Source organism: Mauremys mutica, chromosome 11 (assembly GCF_020497125.1).
Source record: "Mauremys mutica isolate MM-2020 ecotype Southern chromosome 11, ASM2049712v1, whole genome shotgun sequence".
Lineage (NCBI taxonomy): Eukaryota > Metazoa > Chordata > Testudines > Geoemydidae > Mauremys > Mauremys mutica.
This window is the reverse complement of record NC_059082.1, coordinates 56,984,330-57,010,099: the sequence shown is the minus strand read 5'-3', so window position 1 is coordinate 57,010,099 and position 25,770 is coordinate 56,984,330. Positions and strand designations below refer to the sequence as shown.

The 25,770-nt window shown below is 40.6% G+C and overlaps 1 protein-coding gene across 5 annotated transcripts; it reads right to left on the bottom strand.

Annotated features, from left to right (window-relative positions):
- Positions 1-324: 324 nt before the first annotated feature.
- ALG1 (ALG1 chitobiosyldiphosphodolichol beta-mannosyltransferase) lies at positions 325-25,770 on the bottom strand. 5 transcript variants are annotated; one of them, XM_044980589.1, is made up of 13 exons: positions 25,706-25,770; positions 24,437-24,514; positions 23,742-23,845; positions 22,467-22,615; positions 20,297-20,386; positions 16,609-16,719; positions 13,665-13,786; positions 12,816-12,854; positions 7,206-7,265; positions 6,293-6,403; positions 4,403-4,517; positions 1,069-1,144; positions 328-573 (listed from the first exon to the last, which is right to left on the bottom strand). In XM_044980589.1, exons 3-13 carry the CDS (start codon positions 23,778-23,780, stop codon positions 442-444), a joined length of 1,044 nt encoding a protein of 347 aa, XP_044836524.1. In that variant the 5' UTR covers positions 23,781-23,845; positions 24,437-24,514; positions 25,706-25,770; the 3' UTR covers positions 328-441. The 5 variants fall into 5 exon arrangements, with proteins under 5 accessions (XP_044836522.1, XP_044836523.1, XP_044836524.1 ...); XM_044980591.1 differs by lacking the exon at positions 25,706-25,770 and adding an exon at positions 24,637-25,355; XM_044980587.1 differs by lacking the exons at positions 16,609-16,719; positions 25,706-25,770 and adding an exon at positions 25,398-25,644 and having other exon boundaries at positions 325-573.

Genomic DNA, 25,770 nt, shown 5'->3' with positions numbered 1-25,770 from the left:
TAGCTCAGGAACCAATCCATGCAACAAACCTCGATGCCAACTCTGCCCACATATCTACACCAGCGACACCATCACAGGACCTAACCAGATCAGCTGTCCGAACCATTCATTCCAAATGCTAGAGGTAGATTAATGGGCCGGATAGATTGTGAAATTTAAGTTCCTTCAGGCAGGGACCATGTCCTTCCTCTATCTTTACATAATGTGAAGTTCAAATTCAGCTGTAAACAAATCTCAAACCATGCCAAATTATTCATCCAACTGGTTCAAATCACAGATCAAAGTGTGTGTTGCAAAGGTTGTTTCAGGATGGAGAGATTTAAAAAACACTTGTCTAAGACCAAATATAAAGGTTTTATTCACCATTTCCATCATGTATAACCAAACTTGGGAATGTGAAAATCATATGTGCAAATTCTTTTGTCCATTTTTTGGAAATCATTAATTGTTCCTAAACACAGGAAGCACAGTTTGTTCCCAGCTCTCATCCCACCGCAGCTGCTTGGATGCCCGAAGATTTCTTCTGAACATATAAAGTTTACTTTCACCTGTAGGAAATTCCAATAAGAGCATCTGCAAGGTTAAAGAAACATAGAAGAAGTTAAATATCACACTTCAAGCGTCTCCTGCCCCTCCCAACTTTAATGGGCAGATTATTAATAGAGGAGCAGTAAAGTGGACTCTTCCTTCTAGACCTCTAGGTATTGCAAGATGATAAAATATCTAAAATGTGCTTTCTTGCTTTAAATTCATACACAAACAGATGTGGCCAATAAAATCTATAACTATAGGCAGGAAATTCCTCTTACAATGCATATTTTAAAGTTAAATCCACAAAGCATAATTATTAATACTCAACATTGAATAATGTTGACTAACAGTATATAAAAAACAAACAAACAAAAAGCATCACTGCCCAAAAGTAAACAATGAGAGAAGACACAGGAAGAGAAAAACCATGACAACTAGATCTATAATCTACTTATTCCAAACGTGCAAAAGCAGTACCTTTCCATTAACCATAAAGAAGAAGGAAACAAAAATGACTTGAGCCTCTAATATCTTTACCTTCAGCTGTTCTGCAAGTTCATTCGAGTCCCTAAATATCAAGCCATTTTCATCATGTTTCACAAGTTCATGTAAACTGTGAACAGAACCAGTGAAGAAAATGTGAGAACAACATAAAAGGCTTCTCCACTTAAATACTTGCAGAGATTGTTTATGCACTATAGCTCTATCAAATACTCTAGGGACAGTCTCTCTAGAGGTCCCAGCTTTCTCCTAATTGGTCTCCCTCTATTCAAATCAAATCAGCCCAGTCCATCAACTTAACCTAAAATGAGTCAATCAACCCTTAAACTCCAGGACTTGCAGTCTTCTCTTGTTAGTTTCTTAGAGGCAGCATGGCATGGGGCTGTTACACCTCCACTATCCCAGGCCTTTCTGCCTCCCTCTCTCTCTGTTCTCCTTCCATTATAGCTGGGCTTGTTTTCCTTATTGGTCCCAGCATTGGGTACATGCCTCTATGATGGTGGTTCTGGCAACTGTGCTGGGATGTGGTCAGTCTGGGTGCCTGTGAGTAGGGAAGACTCTCCTCTCTCTTCTACCTATGCTCAATATGGGGTTTGTAAACTCTGTTACAAGCCCCATGTTGTTAAGATCCTGGATCTCTTATCAAATCCATTTCTTGCATTGGGATATAAGCTGCCAGTGACTGAAACAGATTAGTCCTCCTTCCTAGGCATAAGACTGTCCAGAACTGCTGCTATACAAACTGTATTCGCAAACTGTACTGAGAAAGTCCTACTCTTGGGAAGGAATAAGAAGGATACAGTGGCGACATGTTATTTCGTCTGCCCGCACAGAATAACGTACAAGTTTGTGATCCCCGCCATTATTGTGCAGAAAGAGTGGGGCTTCTAACTGAAGCAGGAGCCTAAGTGAGAGCAGTGCAAGGAGGAATCCAAGCAGTGCAGCCCACGTTCCATGCTACTAGCAAAGCAGCCTCCCCTGCTGGCTGCAGATTGTGGAGAAGCCTGCTAGAGCTTCTCAGGGGTGTATGTTGCTAGAATCTGCCACAAGAAGTGAGAGGGCCGGTCTTTACTATGGGGAGATTGATGCTGCTGCAATCAATGCTATTGGGGTTGATGTAGTGGGTCTAATGAAGACCCGCTAAATTGATGGCAGAGCGCTTTCTGGTCGACCCTGGTACCCCAGCTCCCCAAGAAGATTAAGATAAATCAACAGGAGAGCATCTCCCGTCGACACAGAACAAGGAAGACACTCGGGTAACTCGACCTAAGCTATGTTGACTCCAGCTACATTATTCACATAGCTGGAGTAGCATAACTTAGATCGACTTACCCCCCATAGTGAAGACAAGCCCTGAGACAGAACTGCGAGGTGTGCAGTGGTTGAGCCTTGGAGGACAGGATTGGGATAGCAGGGGCTGGAGCATTCCCAGATGGAAGGGAAGCTGTACCCAGTTGAAAGGGGAGCAAAACTGAGGGGAGATATGATTGCTCTCTATAACTATATCAGAGGGATAAATACCAGGGGAGGGAGAGGAACTATTTAAGCTCAGTACCAATGTGGACACAAGTAAAAATCGATATAAACTGGCCATCAGGAAGTTTAGATTTGAAATTAGATGAACGTTTCTAACCATCAGAGGAATGAAGTTCTGAAACAGCCTTACAAGGGGAGCAGTGGGGGCAAAAGACATATCTGGTTTTCAAGACTAATTTTGACAAGTTTATGGAGGGGATGGTATAATGGGATAGCCTAATTTTGGTAATTAATTGATCTTTGACTATTAGCAGTAAATATGCCCAATGGGATGGGATCTGAGTTACTACAGAGAATTCTTTCCTGGGTGTCTGGCTGGTGAGTCTTGCCCACATGCTCAGGGTTTAGCTGATTGGCAGAGGCCCTGGGGGTTTAGGTGGGGCATGGGTTACTTGCTGGAGGATTCTCTGCATCTTGAAGTCTTTAAACCATGATTTGAGGACTTTACAGGAGTGGGTGGGTGAGATTCTGTGGCCTGCGTTGTGCAGGAGGTCAGACTAGACGATCATAATGGTCCCTTCTGACCTTAAAGTCTATGAGTCTACGAGTCTATGCTTTGTTAGCCCATTGTAACTGAAGCCATTCATTTCCATAATGACCAGTCTGCAGTACTCTATTGTATGTAACCCTTCGGAAAGACAGGTCTTTCACAGTCATGGAGTTTAAATGAATCCAAGGGAACCTAAGACAGAATAATATACATCATCTTTCATCCCCTTCACATATAATAGGTTCAATTATACTTTCTGAGTCTCCCTTACATTGCACTGGACACAAACATTTACCAACATGTAGCTTACATACTGGAGTATGATTTACAATAAGGGTGATTTACTTTAATTTGCATCCTCCTATTAGCTGATTTATATTTTAGCATGTTCCACCCCTATAGCATACAAATTACACCAACTTGGACTTCTTTAGACTCAGTAAGTCAAATTTGCAGGTGATGTGTAAAATTGTGTAAAATTACACATTGTAACTTGATAGCTGCGTGAGAGTCTAAGTTATACATTACACACCGAGGTGGCTGGAAAAATGGCTAAATTACAGCAGATTTGATTCTCCTCTGAATTGGCTCAGGAAGCAGGATAGATTAAATAGCAGCAGTCTATAACATAGTGCAGCGATTTTCTTCAAGGATTTTTTATTTTTATTTTTTTAAAGTGGAACTCTTTAAAATTTGAAATGTGCATTTTTCACCTGAAGATACCTTGATGATACTGAAAGCTAGTGTATTTTACGGGCTTATTAAACTGATCCTATTAAAAGATCACACACAAAAAGAAAAAAGAGTCTTCATTATATATTACAGTCATGAACAAAGCTATCACAGAGTATTCTGTGCTGCTGTCACCACCAACGCTACAGCAAAGTATCTTTACATTATGAAAGCCATACTTCTCCCAAAGGATTACAAGTACTTTATAAACTATAGACACAGTAACCACTTCATCCATCACTGAGGTTTAGACAATCCCAGAGTAGAATGAAGCATCTCTCAAATAGTATATCGAAACAAATCTAGTAGTTTAGATCAGGATATGAAGAAGAGTACAATTTCCAATTGGGATTACAGGTGGTTGTTTTTAAGGCATTCTGGTTAGGACACACATAAAAAAAGTGTTAATTTTTAAAATGACCTCTAGAAGTCATAAGTTAGTTTTAATTTTATTTACCTTTATCAAATAAAAGCAAACATATTACTGTGGCGTAACTAGGAATCAATTCAGTATCAGCAGAAATTGTTATATTGTGATTTTGTAGCAAACTATATATTTGTTTTAAAATATCTGAGTCATTTTAAGCTATGTCAAAGTAAGCAAGCTCTTACCACTGGAAATGTACTGCACATACAGGTAAACAACAGCCAAACATATCCACCACCTTCATAGGCAGATCCAAACCACTAGATGATTTGTGGAGACAGACACCCAGATCTGCTGAGCCTACAAATGATAAAAGAAACAAAACAGACTTTTTCAAAAGTTTATTTTGAAAGTGATTAATTCTAAAGATTATTGTCTAAACATACAATTTTGTAAACATTAATAATTTTTGATGTAACTTGATGTCTTCTATGGTGCCATTAGAACATAACTACTTGGAACATCATTTATGTCAGAATGTCAGTGAGTAAAAGCCATATAACTTTTTATTTTGCAGAGTAGCTCAGATTTAGAAACATAACTAACTGATACTAAAATTAGGAGAGAAGAGAAATTAAAAAACTAAGATATTATACACTTAATCTACCCTTATCTATTTGAAATGGTAAAGAAATAATTAAATCAATCCTGCCACAATTCAGGGGATGGGCTAAATGACCCACTAAAGAACTCTTCCAATCCAAATGCCTTTACAATACAGGGATAATTTACAGAATCCAAGTTTACAGCGATGAATATTCATTACTTACAAACCACCACAGACATACAAGCCAAATAAATTGACAGTGCCTGACCTGAGGGGCTGAAATTAGGCAGAACTTGTATTTTACCAGTATTTTATCCTTACATAGCTTTTATTGAGTTTCATTTCTCTAAAATGCTACGGGAGTATGAACATTCTATTTCCTAATCTCATCAATTAACTTCAACAGCGCAGCTAGAAACTCTCCAGTGTTATTTACTGAACAGAACTTGAGAGTACATTGAACAGAGACCAATCCACTATATTTTAGCCTACCTAGAAGAACAGAAGGCAGCAAACAGAGGCTTTTTAAATAGAGAGCTATTGGCAAACCTTTAAGATGGAATTCTACACCTAATTACCAAAATAGGAGGTTAAACAGTGCAGTTTCAAAAATTAAACAATTTCTCAGGCATAACAAAAGGCCACAAGCTACAGTTATATATTTTGTTCTTAACAAGCAATTTAATTTTACTGTGGTATTCGTATATCTAGCATCCAAAATCAGGGCTGGCAATTTCCCAGGAAAAACTAGTTTAGGACAGGGCACTGGTAAATACCAACTTAAACCAAGTTTAAACCGGGAAACTGGGAAGAATAATTGCATCAGGGTCCAGCAAGTTCAGCGAATACAGAATGAATCTTTGCAAACTCTGGATACATTCATTCAAAGCCGAGGAATAGGCTTGGCCTATCCACTACATCAAAGTTGATCTTCAGCTACAGGACGCTGCATGGCCAAATGGACCTGGCCCATTGGTCTGCAACTCTGAATGCTTCTGACTGCTTAATGCTTCAAGTCTACAACTCTGTACTGTTGTTTTCATATAATCAAATGTTTTCAACTTTTGTTTATATAATATTGAAAACTGAAATGAGTCATAACATGTATAACTTCCTTGAGAAAATATCAAACCAAAATGTGGACATGCCAATGTTCAGTACTGCATTACAATTACATATATTAATATTATGCCCAGTTTAGTTTTACTTTGTATTTGTACAACCCTACATTAATCTACAAATCTACTGCCTTACATAACCACAATTGGAATATGTAACTAAAACTAAGTTTAAAGTGGTGTCATTAACTAAACAGTTTTAAAAATAGAAAATGCCTTAAACTGGAACTAACTTGTTTTTCCCAAGGCACTAAAAACCATGATTTTACCTGGTAAAAACCATCTCTGATAAATACCATGACATCCCTGCCCAAAATTATCAACAGCTATCCATAGCCTTTGCTTAAGCCTCACACATTGTTCTTGAGTCTTTAAAGCTTTTTCAGCAACTGTAATAATCCATTATTTACCAAGTAGAACAGGGTAATCCTCAGCTTCTAGCCACGGTGTACAGATCTGGATGTGTTTAAAGTGCATTTTGTCTATCAGTCTGTTGTAGTGCTTTTTTAGAGGCCCTTTACCTTTTAAATGAAAAACAAACACAATATATATATATATTAGTGTTTTTGCTGTGAACACCCAAAGTGGGGTTTTGTTTGCACATTAAAGTCTGGGATATAGAGCGAATCTCATTTGTCTTCCTAGATTGTAAGGTATTAGAAGAAGGGGCTGCATCATTCATCAATGTTCATACAGGGCCTAGCATGGTGACAGTGAATCCGACAGGGTCTTCTGAGGGCAATCATGGGATATAATGCTATATCGTAGATACAATGTTATTGGATACAAATCAACTGAAAGATGGCACCCTCCAGCAGTACAGTGCCCTTTTAGCATCATGCTAAGTTATTAGTTTAGTACTAGGAGGAAAGAATACCATTTGTTGAACTATCTATATCATTTTGCAAAATCCTCAAATTCAACGGGTAGGTCTCCTTTCCAAGTACTAGCCAAATTCCTCCCTACTTAGCAATAGGCCAAATACCATTTAAACCACATTTTAAGATGTTTTACCAGCATTTCTTCACTATTCAAATTCTGAAAATATATCCAAAGGAATTACAGAGTACAATAAAATGGCTAGATTCGTATGCTGGGGCATATCTTTTATTTTAAAATGTCCAACATGCCACCATTGGTTTGCTTTTTGCTCCAACCATTGATCTGGTAAATTAGTGGCAAACAAATATTCAATTTATTTCTTACTTCAGAAAGACCAAAAAAAAAATATCAGTTTAAGAGTCAATATAATGGGGTGATTAAAATTTATCCTCTAGCATCAGCACTGAAAGGGAACAGAAAATTATCACATAAAAGTGGTACCTGTTATCACACATACTAAAGAAGGAAGCTTGATTCCATCATTGACATACTCTTCATAATCTGCAGAACAGATGAAGTTATTTTGTGTGTATCTAGCACACATCCTAATTTAAGAATAATTCTGATGTACAAATGAGAACTCTATTTCAAGTAGTTAAAAAAACTTCAGGCAAACTAGTAAACGTGGAAATTCACATTGGGGACCTTGATCCTAATTTGTGCCTCTTGTAACAGCCATAATGCAAAGTAATAATTCTTCACAAGGACACAGGTTTCAGAGTGGTAGCCATGTTAGTCTGTATCAGCAAAAAGAACGAGGAGTACTTGTGGCACCTTAGAGACTAACAAATTTATTTGGGCATAAGCTTTCGTGGGCTAAAACCCACTTCATTGGATGCATGCAGTGGAAAATACAGTAGGAAGATGTATATACACAGAGAACATGAAAAAATGGGTGTTGCCATACCAATTCTAACTAGACTAATCAATTAAGGTGGGCTATCTGTTTCTTCACTTCAGCAGGTGGGTATTGTAGTTTTAAGAAGGCTTGATAGAGATCTTATTGGTGTTTGTCTCTGTCTGAGGAATTGGAGCAAACGCGGTTGTATCTTAGAGCTTGGCTGTAGACAATGGATTGTGTGGTGTGGTCTGGATGAAAGCTGGAGGCATGTAGGTAAGTATAGCGGTCAGGTTTCCGGTATAGGGTGGTGTTTATGTGACCATCGCTTATTAGCACTGAGTGTCCAGGAAGTGGATCTCTTGTGTGGACTGGTCCAGGCTGAGGTTTCATCCAGATCACATCACACAATCCATTGTCTACAGCCAAGCTCTAAGACACAACCGCATTTGCTCCAATCCTTCAGACAGAGACTAACACCTACAAGATCTCTATCAAGCATTCTTAAAACTACAATACCCACCTGCTGAAGTGAAGAAACAGATTGACAGAGCCAGAAGAATACCCAGAAGTCACCTACTCCAGGACAGGCCCAACAAAGAAAGTAACATTACACCACTGTAATGTTCAGACTTGCATCTGAAGAAGTGGGTATTCACCCACGAAAGCTCATGCTGCAAAACGTCTGTTAGTCTATAAGGTGCCACAGGATTCTTTGCTGCTATTACACCACTAGCTGTCACATTCAGCCCCCAATTAAAACCTCTCCAGCGCATCATCAAGGATCTACAACCTATCCTGAAGGATGATCCCTCACTCTCACAGATCTTGGAAGACAGGCTAGTCCTCGCTTACAGACAGCCCCCAAACCTGAAGCAAAATACTCACCAGCAACCACACAACAAAAACACTAACCCAGAAACCTATCCTTTCAACAAAGCCCATGGCCAACTCTACCCACAAGGGACACCATCATAAGACCTAATCACATCAGCCACACCATCAGAGGCTCGTTCACCTGCACATCTACCAATGTGATATATGCCACCATGTGCCAGCAATGCCCCTCTGCCATGTACATTGGCCAAACCGGACAGTCTCTACACAAAAGAATAAATGGACACAAATCAGACGTCAAGAATAACAACATTCAAAAACCAGTCGGAGAACACTTCAACCTCCCTGGTCACTCAATTGCAGACCCAAAAGTCGCAGTTCTCCAACAAAAAAACTTCAAAAACAGACTCCAATGAGAAACTGCAGAACTGGAATTATTTTGCAAACTGGACACCATTAAATTAGGCTTGAACGATGACTGGGAGTGGATGAGTCATTACACAAAGTAAAAACTATTTCTCCATGCTAATTTTCTCCATACTGTTACTCACACCTTCTTGTCAACTGTTTGAAATGGGCCATCCTGATTATCACTACAAAAGATTTTTTTCTCCTGCTGATAATAGCCCACCTTAATTGATTAGTCTCGTTAGAGTTGGTATGGCAACACCCATTTTTGCACGTTCTCTATGTGTGTGTATATATAATCTTCCTACTGTATTTTCCACTGCATGCATCCAATGAAGTGGGTTTTAGCCCACAAAACCTTATGCCCAAATAAATTTGTCAGTCTCTATGGTGCCAAAAGTACTCCTCGTTCTTTTTGTCTTCACAAGGAATCACCTAGCCCTCTCTGAAACATGCCTGATACTTAAAGGAAACAGTCTGTGAGGTGTAGTCATAGGTGTTTGCCACCCACAACACTGCTGGGCCAAATTCTGCTTTCCCCCCTCCATACAGATAATCCCATGGATTTAAAAGGAGGAGCAAGACGTTTCTTTTTCCAAAATAAATTTAAAGCTTATTTCTTAAGAGATTTTTTAAAAAATATATATGTAGACATATTTCCTTTTTTATACTATTTAAATATACTATATGGACATTATGCTTTTAAATGTACAGTTCATAAAATCCACAGCAACTCCACATTACCCTGTGATCACTAATAGCTGTTTCTTGTTAAGTTAAAAAACCCAGACACAGATTACCCAAATTGCTTAATGCAGGTTCCCATCTTTCTTGAAATCATTTCAATAGGTATTTGAATGTGTGTGTGTGTGTACATGTTGTGTAACAGGGTGGTTTGCCTCATTAGCTGCAGAGCTTGGCTCTAAGCCAACAATGATTACAGGATGAGCCCCACCTGAGCCAAAGTTCCCCCAAATCAATGGCTTATTGGGCAGATGTGGTTAAGGTATGTCAGTTTCACAGCCAAGGGTACACAAGGGAGTGATATGGCCAGTATCATGTCCAACTGCCTTTGACAGCCCTAACCTGGTGGAACAGGTAAACATTTTACATCTGAAGCCTGGTCTACACTACACGTTTAAACCGGTTTTAGGAGCGTAAAACCGATTTAACGCCACACCCGTCCACACTAAGAGGCCCTTTATATCGGTATAAAGGGCTCTTTAAACTGGTTTCTGTACTCCTCCCTAACGAGAGGAGTAGCGCTAATATCGGTATTACCATATCGGATTGGGGTTAGTGTGGCCGCAGATCGACGGTATTGGCCTCCGGGCGGTATCCCACAGTGCACCACTGACCGCTCTGGACAGCAATCTGAACTTGGATGCAGTGGCCAGGTAGACAGGAAAAGCCCCGCGAACTTTTGAATATTTCCTGTTTGCCCAGCGTGGAGCTCCGATCAGCACAGGTGGTGATGCAGTTAAAAATCAAAATAAAGAAAGAGCTCCAGCATGGACGATGCGGACGTGATCGCTGTAAGGGCAGGCAAATCTGTTCTATCAGCGCTCCGTTACAGAAGACGAAATTCAAAATCATTTTTTAAATATCTCCAGACAGATGCCATAGCAGCGACTCAGCGCACTGCTGCGTGACAAGCGTAACGGAAAGCCAAAGAATCAAATGGACATTCATGGACTGGAGGACTCAAGCTATCCCACAGTTCCTGCAGTCTCTGAAAAGCATTTGCATTCTTGGCTGAGCTCCAAATGCTTCTAGGGTCAAAAACAGTGTCCGCGGTGGGTCAGGGCATAGCTAGGCAATTTACGCACACATCCACCCACCCCCAGAAGTGAAAGGGAAAACAATCCTCTCTTGACTCTTTTACATCTCACCCTCTCTTTACTGAATGCTGCAGATAGACGCGATGGTGCAGCACTCAACACCAACATCCTTGCTCCCCCCCAGCCATGGGTGGCTGATGGTACAATAAGACTGATACCCATCGTCATCATCAGCCTATTGGCACATGGGGCAGTGCAAAAGGACTGGTAACCATGCTGACTAGCATCCGTCAGGTCAATCAAGGGCACCTGGCCCTAATTTTTCCTGGTAGATGGTACAATATGGCTGATAACCATCATCATCATAGCAACAGGGGGCTGAGCTTCATCAGCCCCCACCCTTCATGTGTAAAGAAAAGATTCAATTGCCCCTGGACTAGCAGCAGGATGCTGGGCTCCTCTCCTCCACACTCCTTAATGTCCTATGTGTACTATCATAGCAACTGGAGGCTGCCTTCCACTCATTTCTCACTAACAAGTATTCCTGCATTCTTTATTACTTCATCACACAAGTGGGGGACAATGCTATGGTAGCCCAGGAAGGCTGGGGAAGAATGGAATGAACAGGTGGGGTTGTTGCAGGAGCACCCCCTGTGAATAGCATACAGCTCATAATCTATGCAGGATCTGACACAGAGCAGCTGTGCTCTCTGGTTCTCTGGTACACTTGGCCATATTCTAGGCAGGACTGATTCTATTTTTAGATACCAAAAAGGAGGGATCGACTCAGGGAGTCATTCCCAATTTTGGCTTTTGCGCCCCTGGCTAAGAGCAGCCAGGGGCACTTATGACAGCAGCAAATGGCACAGTGCAAAAGGACTGGTAGCCACGATCATCTTATTACCAATTTATGGCATGGTAGATGGTACAATATGGCTGGTAACCATCTCTGCTATCATGCAAAAGCAAAAGCATGCTGCTGTGTAGCGCTGCTGAATCGCCTCTGTGAGCGGCATCTAGTACACATACGGTGACAGTCACAAAAGGCGAAACAGGCTCCATGATTGCCATGCTATGGCATCTGCCAGGGCAATCCAGGGAAAAAAGGCATGAAATGCTTGTCTGCCGTTGCTTTCCCAGCGGAAGGAGTGACTGACGACATTTACCCAGAACCACCCGCGACAATGATTTTTGATGCATCAGGCACTGGGATCTCAACCCGGAAATTCAAAGGGGCGGGGGAGGCTGCGGGAACTATGGGATAGCTACGGAATAGCTACCCACAGTGCAATGCTCCAGAAATCGATGCTAGCCTCGGACCGTGGACGCACACCACCGATTTAATGTGTTTAGTGTGGCCGCGCACACTCGATTTTATACAATCTGTTTTGTTAAACCGGTTTATGTAAATTCGGAATAATCCCGTAGTGTAGACGTACCCTGAGTGAACAGGAGATGGCCTTTCAGTGGGAGATCAAGTGCAATTTGAACCCATAACCTTCAGACCTGTAGTCAAGCACCTTAACCACTCACCCATTGAATCTTACATCAGGTAATTCCCAATAAAGGGCAGCAGTGTCTGCACTGAAGGAGAGGTGCTCAGGTAGGCTCCAGCAGGGTCCTGGGTTTTGGGACTAAGACTCCAGCCAGGAAGGTTTAGGAATAGCCTGCTAAGACAGGAGAGACCCTGGGCAAGCTAGGGAAAGTGCACAAAAGCTCTCCCAACAAGGAGGCCTGGGAGTAGAAAGGAAACGTTTGTTTAGGGGACTTCAGTTTGGGGCTCTGAATGATTTTCTGTGACTAAACCCAGGCCTGTCTGTGTAAGGAACCTTTGAGGGAGAAATTATTCACAAGGCACTGCAAAGGCACCCCTGGCCACAAGAAGGAGCTCAGTAAGCGGCCATGCCACTACATGATGTGTACAAAGTAAAGCTGTAACCCACTTTATCAAGTGGTTAGAAATATACTTCCTAATGACAAAGGTTTTACTTGTATCCTGCATATCACTATGATCTTAAGCTTTTTTTTTTTTCCTCCCACACTGAGAAACTACTCTGGTCCTTAAATGTATTTGAATTTTCATTTGCACATGAAGGCACTGTTCTTTGAAGAAGCTCTTAGTAATTGTTAAGAATACATCCATAATAAGACTCTTTAAATAGCCAAAGGAAACTCCTTGATACTTACCTTCTAAAGCTTTTAAAAGAATAGAAAAATCTTCATCCTCTGAAAAAGAAAGGTTTATAAGTGACACTCATAGCATTTTTAGCTGTAATGCCTTATTTTCTTGAAAAGATAGCAATCATGACTTTCCTCATCTTCACTGAAGTGACTAAATATACAATGTGCTTTTACTATGATAGGTACTATAAATGTAATAAACAAAAGCCTATAACTCTCATATTGTTCCTACTTGCTGCATTTAATGGAAACTTTTCCAACAATTACACAAATACTAAAGCCAATCAGCATCTCAGAAGCATGACATTTCATTGTCAATTTTATTAGACATCATTACCCAATTAATTCTAATTCAGGAAGATGCACACTTCCATTCTCAACTGCAATACAGCAGATTTTGTTCCAGCTTTAGACCTTTTCATAAACAAAATAATTATCTTAGCACATAAATATGTAATAAATGTACCGGGAAATGAAAGACAAACCATTTTAACTTATTAGAGCCATTCTAGAGCACCATGCATGCATATTTAATGTACTTCTAATGTTAGATGATGGTAGGACTTGTTTCTCTAATCATTCATGGAGCTCAACATTTACCTTATAACTCCATAATTAAACTAAAAATTTCAACGGATTATGGTCCTCATATGTAGACACTGAGATAGTCCATACAGCTGAGCTGCAAATTCTTCCTGTTAATCAAAGAAATGTATACAACTTTGTTTTTGCTGCTTGTAATGTCCTGTATCAGAGCAAAGTTTATGCATGGGGGAGGGAGGTACAGCTCTAATTTTTAATCAACTGTTTAATGTGAAGGTATTATAAAGGAATATTAACAATTTGATTCAAGACCTGTCCAACTGGTGCTGCTGATTAGAAGAGCTGGTCTTTCTTTGACTTGTGTCACATTTCCATTTCTGATGTCTAGTTCTGTAAATGCAGACTTCTCAACATCTGGATGTATGGAGTCTGTTCTGTGTAAACAGGATTTAAAGAGTACAATTATTAATTCCAAGATATACTATGTAAGGATGTGCATGGATATAATCAAATACTGTACCAAATGGTATGAATGTGTCAACATTCTGGTTCCAAATTTGTCATTCAACACCTCTGGGGGCTCATTCATTTTGCTAGTGAGCATCTGGGTTTCATGATCATGTGACTCAGATGATTCTTTTCCTAGCTGTCACAGATATCCCAGCTATACCACTTCCGAGAGTGTTCCCTTGGTAATTTGTGAAGAGTGTTTAGCATGCCTTCCAATTCTCCACTATGTACTTGATTTACCTTGAAGATGATGGTCTATAGTGCATTCATTCAAACATACATGGAGTCAATTCATTCTGCACTAAGGATTTTAACAAAGAAGCTGGACTGACTGTCCTGAGGATTTTTTAAGCCATTTCTCATGGTATAGTTGTTGTCTGCCATGATATTTATTACATGCAGTGTAGCTGTAGCCATGTCAGTATTACTGTAGCTCTTTGGCAATGTACATTGGTAAATTCTGGCTCCTTCTCAGGCCACCCCGGTCTAGGATTTCAAGGAGACATGTAGCATCTGCTTTATCCAGGCCACAAAAGCTAAGCCAAGAGCCTCTCTAACTCCCACTTCTCTCTTTTCCTTCTGAGGAAAAACCTCAGTTTTAAATCCACAGCAAGGATTCTAGAAATATTCTTACTGAAAATTATCTCGTATAGGCACTCTAGGGTCTTCATTCATTTTACTCTAAGGAAAACATGTATAGTTAGGAAATGCTTTAGTTACTTCTAACCCTGTGTTTCCACTAAAGGTGAAGATCTTTGTTCCTTAAATGCTAAAGATGGCATAAGCTCCTTTTGCTGTGTTTCTTCACTAATATTTTGTATCTAGTTGCAAGCATCTAATGTACTAGCTTTCTGATGCCATTGTTATGTGAATAGTGATATGTTTTATGTATCAACATGGAATCAAATGACATTGTTCTAACTGGTTATTAATGTAACATGCCTTATATTCCAGTGGCTTCTTGTATCTATACTAATTGCGAAATTAGTCAACTTCCTTAACAAATCAAAGACAAGAAACATCTCCAAGGATTGTTAAGAAGAAACAATGCTTTGAGAGCTATGTGAGTCTAAATACTCTAAAAATCACTTATGTTTAAAAAGACTATTTTAAATGTAAAAGGCTTATGTAGAAAGGAGGAGTGTTTGGACTGATCTGAAACAGAAATTCTAATTCTACCAGGGTTTACTAAGAGATGAGAGATCTCAGAAGATGAACTAAAAAGAAAGAATTAAGACCCCACCTTTAGAGAGGCACTGAAAATTTCCCACCACAAACACAAAATAATAGGATCATGAAGTTGAAGATTTACGATGCTGTTGCATATGTATTAGCAGAATGCATATTCAGGAGCTGAAGATTTTACCAATGTCATCCCATGAAGGTGCTGAGCCAATGAAAGTGTGCTAACAGCTAATATTTGGATCCTGCCACTCCCCTGAAAGAGGTGCATCTTCTACCTTCAGTGGGACTATGGAAGGACAAGAGTATACATCTTTCTGAACTGAGATACCAATTTGGCACATTCATCTCAGTCTGTTCATCTCAGCTCTTTCAAGCAAGCAAATAGCAGCAATAAGGCAAAGAAGCCATAATGCAACATCAAGAAGTAACCTTCCAGTCTAGTATTGTTTCTGCAACATGGTATCACAAAGACTTCAGCATCACTGGTGAGATAATGTTTGCAAAAGCACTGCCAAAGGATTAGATTTAATTTTTTCTTATATTATTTCAATGTGCTATTTAAAGGTTATTATAGCTTAAGGTATTAACACCAGATTGTTCAGACTGTATACACCTGGGGAGGAGAAAACAGATAACCTTGACAAAGAGAGAGAAAGAGTGGGATTTATTTTTACATTCAGATTCCTAATATTCATTAGTTTGCCTATCTCAAGACCAGTCCTTGCAGTGAGTTGATGGGTTTATACAAAACGCTGCCTTCTTATTTGAGAAACCTGTTGAATAGCTTCTTTTAAGTAAATGAGTTAATATTTTCTCTTTTCATAGGACTCAGTTAAGATAATTTACCTCTGCCCATTTATAAACTGTTTAGGTTATCCATAATAAACCAAACAGGATTCAACAACCCTTAAATGAAATTTCCTTGTCCATCTATAAATTGTTTTAGTTACCAATGTACACTAAGACAGGACTCACTACTGATTTTGGAAAATAATACACTTCGGTCTCAAATTATGTAGAGAAGAGTGCCCCCAAGAGGGAGGACCGACCCTCCAGAGTAAAATCTCTGATGAAAGGTCTCCACAGAGAGATGTACAGACTGACGGACGTAACCATTATTTACTGCTTGCTTGTGTTGTTTTCCCTTTTTTTTTTTTTTTAATATTCAAAACTAAATTGTGAGTATCTTGCTTGTTTTTAATTGTGGTGTCCCCTAGGCATGTTAAGAATCTCATGTGACTAAAATAGTGGGAGGGGTTCACGTCTCTGGATCTGCATTTAAGAAAAACAATTATTTAGATCTGGCCTATCAGTTTTTGTTTCTCTGGACTATAAATGTGTAGTTACTTTTGGATAAAATTATTTGGTATTTGACACCTTAAGAATACCCCATTCCCACTCCACATGCTCGTGGAATCATATCAACAAGATGAGTTGCAGTCAGTTAACAGGGAAGAAGCATCACAAGCAAGAAGCATATACTCAGTTTCTAAAATAAGTGTGCTGGCCTATCTTAGTTCAGTTAATAAAGACTGTCACTGCATCTGTTACTTATACATACCCTCTTTTAAATGGAGCATAGTCTTTGGCAAGTTTCATGTACAATTTATGCTGGATTTCTAATGGTGTTTCCTTAAAAAAAGAAGCTGGCTTGTCATAGAGGGTTATTGCTCTGTGGTGAAACAAATTTATTAGTCAAATAAAAAAAATATATATATAAGGCAATTAAAAGCATCAATAAAACAAAACAATTAATGATCTGATTCTGAAAACTCTATATTTTAAAAGCTTTTTGGAATAGAAGAGCTATAATGTTGGGCACTTCTGCCACCCTAAGAATGTACAAAAGAGCACAACAGTGTCCCAAAGCTGTAAACAGTTAAGCAGCTGCATAGTCTTTACGTCAATGTGACTATGCATAAAGTTAAACACGTGCCTGTATCTGCAGGATTGGGGCCTTGCTCTATCAAGAAGGAAAAAGATCTATTTAATTTTTTTAATGCTTTTCAAGGTGAACTTTTTAAAAAGTCCCATGTTACTCCTGGGGGGATTCTGTGCCAAAAAATTCAAAATTCTGCATATTTTATTTGTCAAAATAATGCAATATAATCACAACAGTTTCAATTGTTTTGGTAATTTATTTAAACTACGATACAGAACAAAATCACAATAACTATTCAGCATTTCCTAAACATATGAAATTTAAGTTATGAACACTTGGTAACTAATACCCTGCATTCCAGTTATAATCCTTGATTTTCATTTAAATTACATTACAGAACACCAAACATCAAAAAAGTAGAATGCCATTTTAAATTGCTCAGACTTCCACGCATGGAAGTCATACAGTTTTGCTAATCATTGTCCTGTACCTGGCTGGGTACTTTGGGAAGTGCTTGGTTCTGATTCTCCTGACATTTTATTGACTGCTTGGTAAATGTTTTATTTGCCCTCAAAGGCTTTTTTTTCTTTTTTTTTTAAACGGGTAAGTAAAATAAATCATGAGCTGTAATCTAACCCCATTGTGCCACTTTGGCACCAGAAAAAAGCAAGAAAGCGCATAGACCTTCCTAGCTGAGGACGCCCTTACTGTCATTTATAAGACAACTCCTTTTACATCAGTCTGGCAATGTAGGGACCTTAAAACTTTCACAGGTTTTAAAGCTCCTGGGAGAATTGACTGAGAATGGGAACAGTTAACTAACAATAGGAACAATAGGCATTGTGCTACATTTCTGCCTTGGAGAATGAGATAAAGTTGCTGTTGATGGTTAATTGAACAACTTTTCTACACAGTCAGGATGCTACATTTGTGCCTCAGTGAATGAGATAAATTAACTCAGGCAGGCTGCTTTATTTGTGCCTCTAGCCCAGGGCTTCTCACAACCAACTCTTGCTGGTGGCCACTCTGAGAATTTTTCCTAAAATACTTAATTAACTTTAGGAAAAACAAATAAATATGCACATATATACATGTCCATATCATTGTAATTCATTTATGCAGGGGTTTATTGCAGACTCAATAATAATAATAATAATAATGTACAGTTGTCTCTATTCTTTGTTGGACCTAAACAGAATAGAAACAAAAATAAAGTGCTTTGCATGTTCTGATTTGTTTTTAGATTGCTAGTTAGTAAGTCTGCTATGTGAAAAGTGATATTTGTATATTTGTTTAATATCACTTTTCACCGCAGTTACTCAGCCCTGGCATGCTGGGGGACAAATTAAGCCCTGGATGAGGAGGTGGGCAAGGAGGCAGGTGGGCCAGAGGCAGCAGGGGTCGAGGTGATGGCAGGGGGTGAATCCAGGGATGGCACCCAAAACCCTGCAGTTGGGAGACAGAGCCCACCACTGCATGGCCAGAGCCTGGCGCCCACCACCCCAGGGCAGAAGCCTGAAGACCAAGCCACACCACCTCTGGGTTGCCTGCTCCTAAAGTTTGTGGCTTCAGAAGGGAGTAGGGACCAACCCCTGCAGGCAGCCCCAGGAGAGGAGCCACTCCTTTGCCAACAGCCCCTCCTCCCACCCAATCACAGCCCAGGAGGCTGTGACCGCAAGAAAAGACCACGATGGCCACATTTAAAAAACGCTGCTCTAGCCTGCCTCATGCATAATAAAAAGCCCAACCCTTATACGCCAGGGAGCAGCAGTCGCAAAGAGGGACAGAGTCTCTCTATCTGGCACACTTGTATGATTCTCCCCCCACACACACAATGATGATCACACAGACAGGCAGGCACGCCTAGCCCCCTCCCAGTCTCTGAGGCTGAACAGACGCGCTGCCTGGGCTGCTGGGAAAGAGGCACGTGTCCCCCGGCAGATTTGTGTGTGTATTTTTCTCTGCTTGGGGAGCACAGAAAAATGCAGGCCATATGAATTCTGCCCCCGGCACGGGCACAGAATCCCTGCAGGAGTACCATGTGCTTATCCAGGGAGCTCTCACACATGCTGTAGCAGAGACAAACCCTAGGTTCTTCATCATACAAAAATTATTTCTAAGCAGGAGGTACAATATATAATTTAAGAAATCTCAAGGAGTGTCACATTCCGAAAGTATTTACAGCAGGAGGATGTTCTGTATTTTGTGACATCATGGGCTGCCCTGGCAAGTGACCGGGAGATGGAAGATCAATCCTAGTTTGCACAGAACAGATTTTAGCCTCTCTCATTTTGGGCAGGGTGTGACCATCATGAGGCCTCAGCAAGCCAACTTAGCTCTTGATTCAGATGCAAAGGCACTCCTCAGGACAGAATGTTCAAGTGCTGAAACCTCCCCAGGCTGCCCTACTCGGCATTAAAAATAAGAGCTGCTTTTGTACAAAGCCATATGATCTAGAAGACTAACCTACACCAATTAAAAATATTACAGATTTGGCAAGACTACTGCTTATTCACATGGCATAAGGCAGAACTAGGCTTGGCATAGTGGAGCAAATCCTACAAATAGGGACTCATCCATAATGCATACATGACACACATAATATAGCCATATAAACTGCAGTATAATTGTCTTTTTAACTTGCCTTATAACTGTGACCAAGAATCTAAGCTTTAAATTTTGTAAAATTCCTCAGCCCTTATGATCATAAAAGAAAAACTTTCAAAATGTAAAATAATGGTAAATTGATGCAGTAATGTCTCCCAGGGCCTGCGTCTAAAACAATGACTCCACAATGTATTGATATTAAGGCTTGCTGAAGTTGGGAATTCCAATTTCCTCCAATGCTCAAATTTCAATACAAGATTCATCCTTCACTACCACCATTACCAAAAAACTCAATCACTTCATGCTTGCTTCTGTGCCTATGTGGCTGCCAAAAGCCCCAGCTATCCCCCCCCATCTCTGGCTGTCACTAATATTTAATTCAAATGGCCTCTCAGACTTTCTTTGAGAGGCAATTATAGGGGAGAGATAAATATTCACTTTTATTTAAGTTTTGTGGAACTACTGACAGGTTTTACAAAGTAAACAACAAAAGGGTAAGAAAAGTTTGGTGACATGTACGTCTACCAACCCTATATTTCTTGGTCACCTAGTACCAGAAGCACTGGGATGGACAAATAATAATACTTTCTGACTCAGAACTAATACTTGGAAAAGCATATTCATCATGAAAGAAGCTTCTTGGATCCCTGATTATACAGTAAGACTTCTATAAATCCAGAATCATTAGGACTAGCTAGCTATATATCCTCACCTAAGTGAAAATCTGTATACAATCATTTGTCTAAGGCCTTTGACTTACTTGATGTTACAATTCATTTGTAGATCTTCTTTCATTGCATTAGTCACACAAAAGTTGTAGTCAGATAGACGTCCAAAAAGCTTTTCATACCTGACAGAAATTAAACTTCAGTTATAAACCAAACGTCATTCCCAACTAATGAGATTGTGACACTGAATACCAGTTTCTCACCAATGCCTAATCTTTGGAATGAACATTAATATAATTAAACAATTTTGCCTAAAATTATCAGGAGCTGTATCTCGCAGTATTCATTTCTCACTTGCCTCCTAACAGATAAATGATGTCTGTGTTGATATTGCTCCATTAAAGAGCCCTGTATATAGAGCCAACATTCAAGATACAGTAGAGTACATGCTACCCCCTTTGAGGCCCAAAGAAACCAAAGGCCTGAACTAAATTCAACATGAGAGACCTACTATCATAACCTTGAAATATGGGTTACTAGGCAAATCAGCAATACAGAACCTACAAGCTGTATTGGGGAGGGATAGCTCAGTGGTTTGAGCATTGGCCTGCTAAACCCAGGGTTGTGAGTTCAATCCTTGAGGGGGGCCACTTAGGGATCTGGGGCAAAAATTGGTCCTGCTAGTGAAGGCAGGGGGCTGGACTTGATGACCTTTCAAGGTCCCTTCCAGTTCTAGAAGATTGGTATATCTCCAATTATTATCATCATCATCAGAAAGCAATTATAATATAAAGTGTTTAGCATAAATTAGTCATAACAAACAAGGCAAGATGCAGAATAAATTTAAATTTGAGATATGGAACTTATAAGGAATTAATACAGCCACATACACCATCATGTTATGACTCCAACCCATCTAAAGAGACCCAGATTACTACTATGTATGTGCAGCTCATGCATCTCAGAATCATGGTTGCAGCTCATTAAAGTCCAATGGATGACACTCAGGTTCAGAAATAATTAGGCCTCTTAAGGCCTGTCTACACTTAAAATGTTACAGCAGCGCAGCACACTGAAGTAGTGCTTCAGTGTAGATCACAGTTTCTCAAACAGGGGTCGCCGCTTGTGTAGGGAAAGCCCCTGGCGGGCCAGGCCGGTGTGTTTACCTGCCCTGTCTGCAGGTCTGGACGATCGTGGCTCCCACTGGCCATGGATCGCTGCTCTGGGCCAATGGGAGCAGCTCCCATTGGCCCAGAGCAGCAATCCACGGCCAGTGGAACCTGTGATCGGCCGGACCTGTGGACAGGGCAGGTTTGAGAAATCCTGGCGTAGATACTATCTATGCTGATGGAAAGGATTCACCTCCAAGAGAGGTGATAGCTAGGAATTCTTCCATCAACCTAGTGCTGTCTACACAGGCACCTAAGTCGGCTTATCTACATCACTTAGGGTACGTCTTCACTACCCAGGGATCGATATATTGCGTCTCATCTAGACGTGTAGAACGCGCTCATGTTGACTCCATAACTCCACCAACGTGAACGGCGGTAGCGGAGTCGACATGGGGAGCCGCGGACGTCAATCCCGCGCCGTGAGGACAGTAAGTAATTCGATATAAGATACTTCGACTTCAGCTACGTTATTCACGTAGCTGAAGTTGCGTGTCTTATATCGATTTTCCCCCGTAGTGTAGACCTGCCCTCAGGGGCATAGATTTTTCACACCCGAGACTGACAGTTAAATCAACCTATTTTTCTAGTACAGACCAGGCCTAAGTCACCAGGTTTTTTACAACTCTGCGTGTACACTTCACATACGAACACTGGTATATGTGTACACACACACAGACACAATATTTAGCTGTTTCTGGAGGACATTCCTCAAAAAGGTATAACCATTTTAACTCTTTGTGAAAAGTCCTATAGAACGCAAAAAATAACTGGATTAGGAATTGCTCTAAAATTTAACAGAGAACAATATCATTTTCTATAGCTTTCTGGAACCATTTTACAGAATGTTATAACAAGGATGGAATTTTCTATTAAGTTCTGTAGCAAGGTCCAAAATGCCACAGAAAAGGCATTTCCTATTTAATTCTATAGGACACCTCCAAAAGGAAAGTACGTCAATTTTGAACCTAAAAATAAAGTGCCTCTTTAAGGAAACATCTGTCAATGGGCTCCTAACGACTACCTTCCACCTTTTTGTATGCAGTAAACAATATACAATTTGTAAGAGAAAAATAAAGACTTCTATACAAACCACTCTGCAATTTGTACTATAGGGTGATTTTTTCCATGAATCAGACTCATTATAGTATAACCATAGTTGTGCCAATCAATGATCAATTTGCTTCTTCGTACAAGGCAAACCACCCAGGTAACAGCTATACTAGGCAGGCCTGGAGGATTCTGTTTAATAAATAAAACAAAAAAACAGCAGCTAATTATGACAAAACAACAAACCGCTTATTAGCTGACAGAAAAGGAAAGGATTGGACTGACACTGCTTTTAACAATCTCTAGGTCTCTGGTTCAAATACAGCCCCTGAGTTATGACTTTTGGTCACAGGAATCAGGCAACTACTCAGTAACGTATGTGAAAAGAGCTGGTTAATCTCAGTCCCTAGCGGTCATACATCTAATCACAACAACTACCATCAAAACTAGCTCTAAATGGCAGCAGAGAGATCCATAATCATTGCTACGGAAACAGAGCTACTTTCTCACTCCTAGAGATGGTACCTCCAAGTGAAGTTCGAGGCACATTGTTGGGGGAAGAGGAGCAATGTGAAGTTCATACTGCTGTTCGCTCATGTTGTATTTGTTCTGTAGATAAAAGCTTTCACCCCTCCATGCTCTCAATTTGGCATCTGCAGCCAACATTAATTCCACTTAGAAAACTGATTTCAACAGGACTATTCACATGACTAAAGTTAAGTATTTATCTAAATGTTTGCTGGACTGAGGCCTTAACAATATAATGAGAGTTAAAAATTCATTTACTTTAAATGTGTGTAAGTAAATATTTGACTGGAATAACTCTACATTTGTATTAATCAATGTGGTATGAATTGTGATTTTACAAGAAAACACAGAATATGCAATTTACACTGGTAGACAAATTGTGGTATTGTTCTGTTCTCATTAGATTATTTAACACAGATAATTCTGAATTCTATATTTGACTGCTTAAGGCACAATTGTGCTGTGTGCATTAGAATGGATTTCAAATTCTACCCTCAAATATGCAATTGAAATTTGCTTTTTGTAAAGACTCAAGCATCTGTGCTAAATTCAGTTCGCTAGTGTTTGTGCCAATAAAGTCTGAATGCTCAAAAATTAATGAAAAAAAGTGAACACAAAGGTTGCAAATATATGAATCAAAATTCACATTTGCACAAATTTGTTTCCACTATTCATTCCGCACTAGTAGTTTTATCACCAAAATGAACAGTCACTATGTTTTTTGATGTTCCTGGAAAAATGTACTGCAGTATGATACAATAAACACATAACTATATATCTACATATATACCTGAAGAAGAATATAAGATGGATGATCTATCTTCAGCATTGTATAGAACAGCTGTATTGCCTGTGCAATAACTTTTGTAATATACTGGAAAATCTTAGGACCAACTGTAAAATGACAGAAATCTTTGTCAAAATTTCACACAGCACACCCTAAATATGAAATTCATTTAGAAACAACATATAGAAGGAACTTTTTTTTTAAAGTGATGGAATCCTTTAAAAATTAACACATTACTTCATGGCCTTTGTTTTAGAAAAAAGAGAAATTCATAGAGCATAAGTAGATACACACAGCATAAACATGTAATTCCAACCACTTGCTCAGAAGTAGGCCAATTTACTTTAAAGGCATTGTCCAAGTTTTCATGTGAGTGCTCAGATTGTTAAACATGATAACAGTGTCTGTAGCTTCCATGTAAGATAAACTAATATGCTAATTTTGAGCCAGATTCTGTTCTCTGGTACAAAGAATACCAACACATTTTTAAAAAAAAACAAAAAACTTTTGTATGAAATGAAAATTTTCCCTCCCTCTTTAAAAGAAGCAATGGTACCCACTGTACTCTGGAAGTTAAACCCAGACCCTAAGAATTGGTTTTCCAACTGAACAATAATGATAAGTACCTTCAGAACAGAAACAGAATTTGAAATATTGATACGTGTACAACTAAAAATCACCTAACTCACTGAACTTACCTTGCAATACTTTCAGTTCTGAAATAGATACAATGTGTATCTTTTCATTGCACAAAATGTCACTATGTGGCTTTGTGCCTGGAAGAAAAAGAAACTGTTCTACAGCCAGATGTTTACTGAACACACATACAAGACTGTTACTATAACTGGACATATTATTAAACTTGTAAAGTAAAGGTGAATTTAGGAAAAAAAACCACCATTTTAATATGAAACATCCCTAAAGTTATTGATCCAGTTCCAAGTAGAGAACATCTAGAATACTAAGATGAGCATATACAGCTGGTGGCACTTTGATCTGAGTGAAGGAAGCTGTGAGCAGCACTCATGCTGGGACCAATAATCACCCCACCCGGGGAACACTTGGATCACAGCGACGCAGCACGCTGAGAGATGTCCCTGTGAGCATCTAAAGCACTTAGGTTTGGAGTATAAGGCTGGCAACTGCCACCCTGGTTAGCTGCCCCCAGGTTGGGGCAAGGGCATGAATCTTAGTATGGAGCAAGGCTAATCGGGGACAGGTGGCTGCTGTTAGGTGACTCGATATTAAACATGCAGCCATCTACCCTGGCCCCCACTGAACCCAGCTTAGAGGTGGGCTCCAAACCGTCCCCGGGCATGGTTCAATGTGGCTCCTGGGACTGAAGGTGTCCCTGGGTGTTTCACTGAGGAAACTCAGGAGGATGACACCATAACCATGCCTGGGTGAGTGGCAGGGCCAGGAGAGGGGTGTGTGTGTGTGTGGTGGATCGGGTCTCACGCAGTGATGAACCCCCACAGGGTGACCCCAGCCATGCCTGGAGTAGGGGGGACGGACCACCGAGGAAGCCCAGAAGGGTGACGCCGTGCCCGGGCGTGGGGCAGGACCTGGTCCGAAGGAGGGCGGGGAGGCAGGCCCAGACCGGTACAGGAAGCCCGGCAGGGTCCCCACAGGGAGCTGGGCCGGACCGGACTCACTCACTGAGGAAGCCCAGCAGGGTGACGCCGTGTCCGTGCCGGGCCAGGGCCAGCGCGTGGTACTGCATGCGGGGGCTGCGGCCCAGGTCGCCCAGCACCGCCACGCACACCCGCCCTCGGGCCCGCTCCGGCCCGGCCGGCCGCCCCCGCAACCACAGCAGCGCCGCGCACAGCGCCAGCCCCGCCGCCACCAGCTGCAGGAGCATCGCGGGGGCCGCCATATTGTGACGCTGACGTAGTGGGGAGGGGAGGGGAGGCGGCACGGAGAGGAAGGGCCGCTGACCGCGCGCAGGGTACTTAGAGCCCACTCACAACGGGCGCCATCTTGGCATCAGAGCGAGGCTGCCTGCTCGGGCCTGGCCCCGAGCCCGAGCCCA

Coding starts and splice junctions, on each gene's coding strand:
- ALG1 (XM_044980587.1), bottom strand. CDS start 25,614: ATGGCGGCCCCCGCGATGCTCCTGCAGCTGGTGGCGGCGGGGCTGGCG. Junction 12,855..13,664: donor CAGCAGCACCAGTTGGACAG/GTCTTGAATCAA, acceptor TTTCTTTTTCAG/AGGATGAAGATTTTTCTATT. Junction 7,266..12,815: donor TCTTTTAAAAGCTTTAGAAG/GTAAGTATCAAG, acceptor TCTGTTCTGCAG/ATTATGAAGAGTATGTCAAT.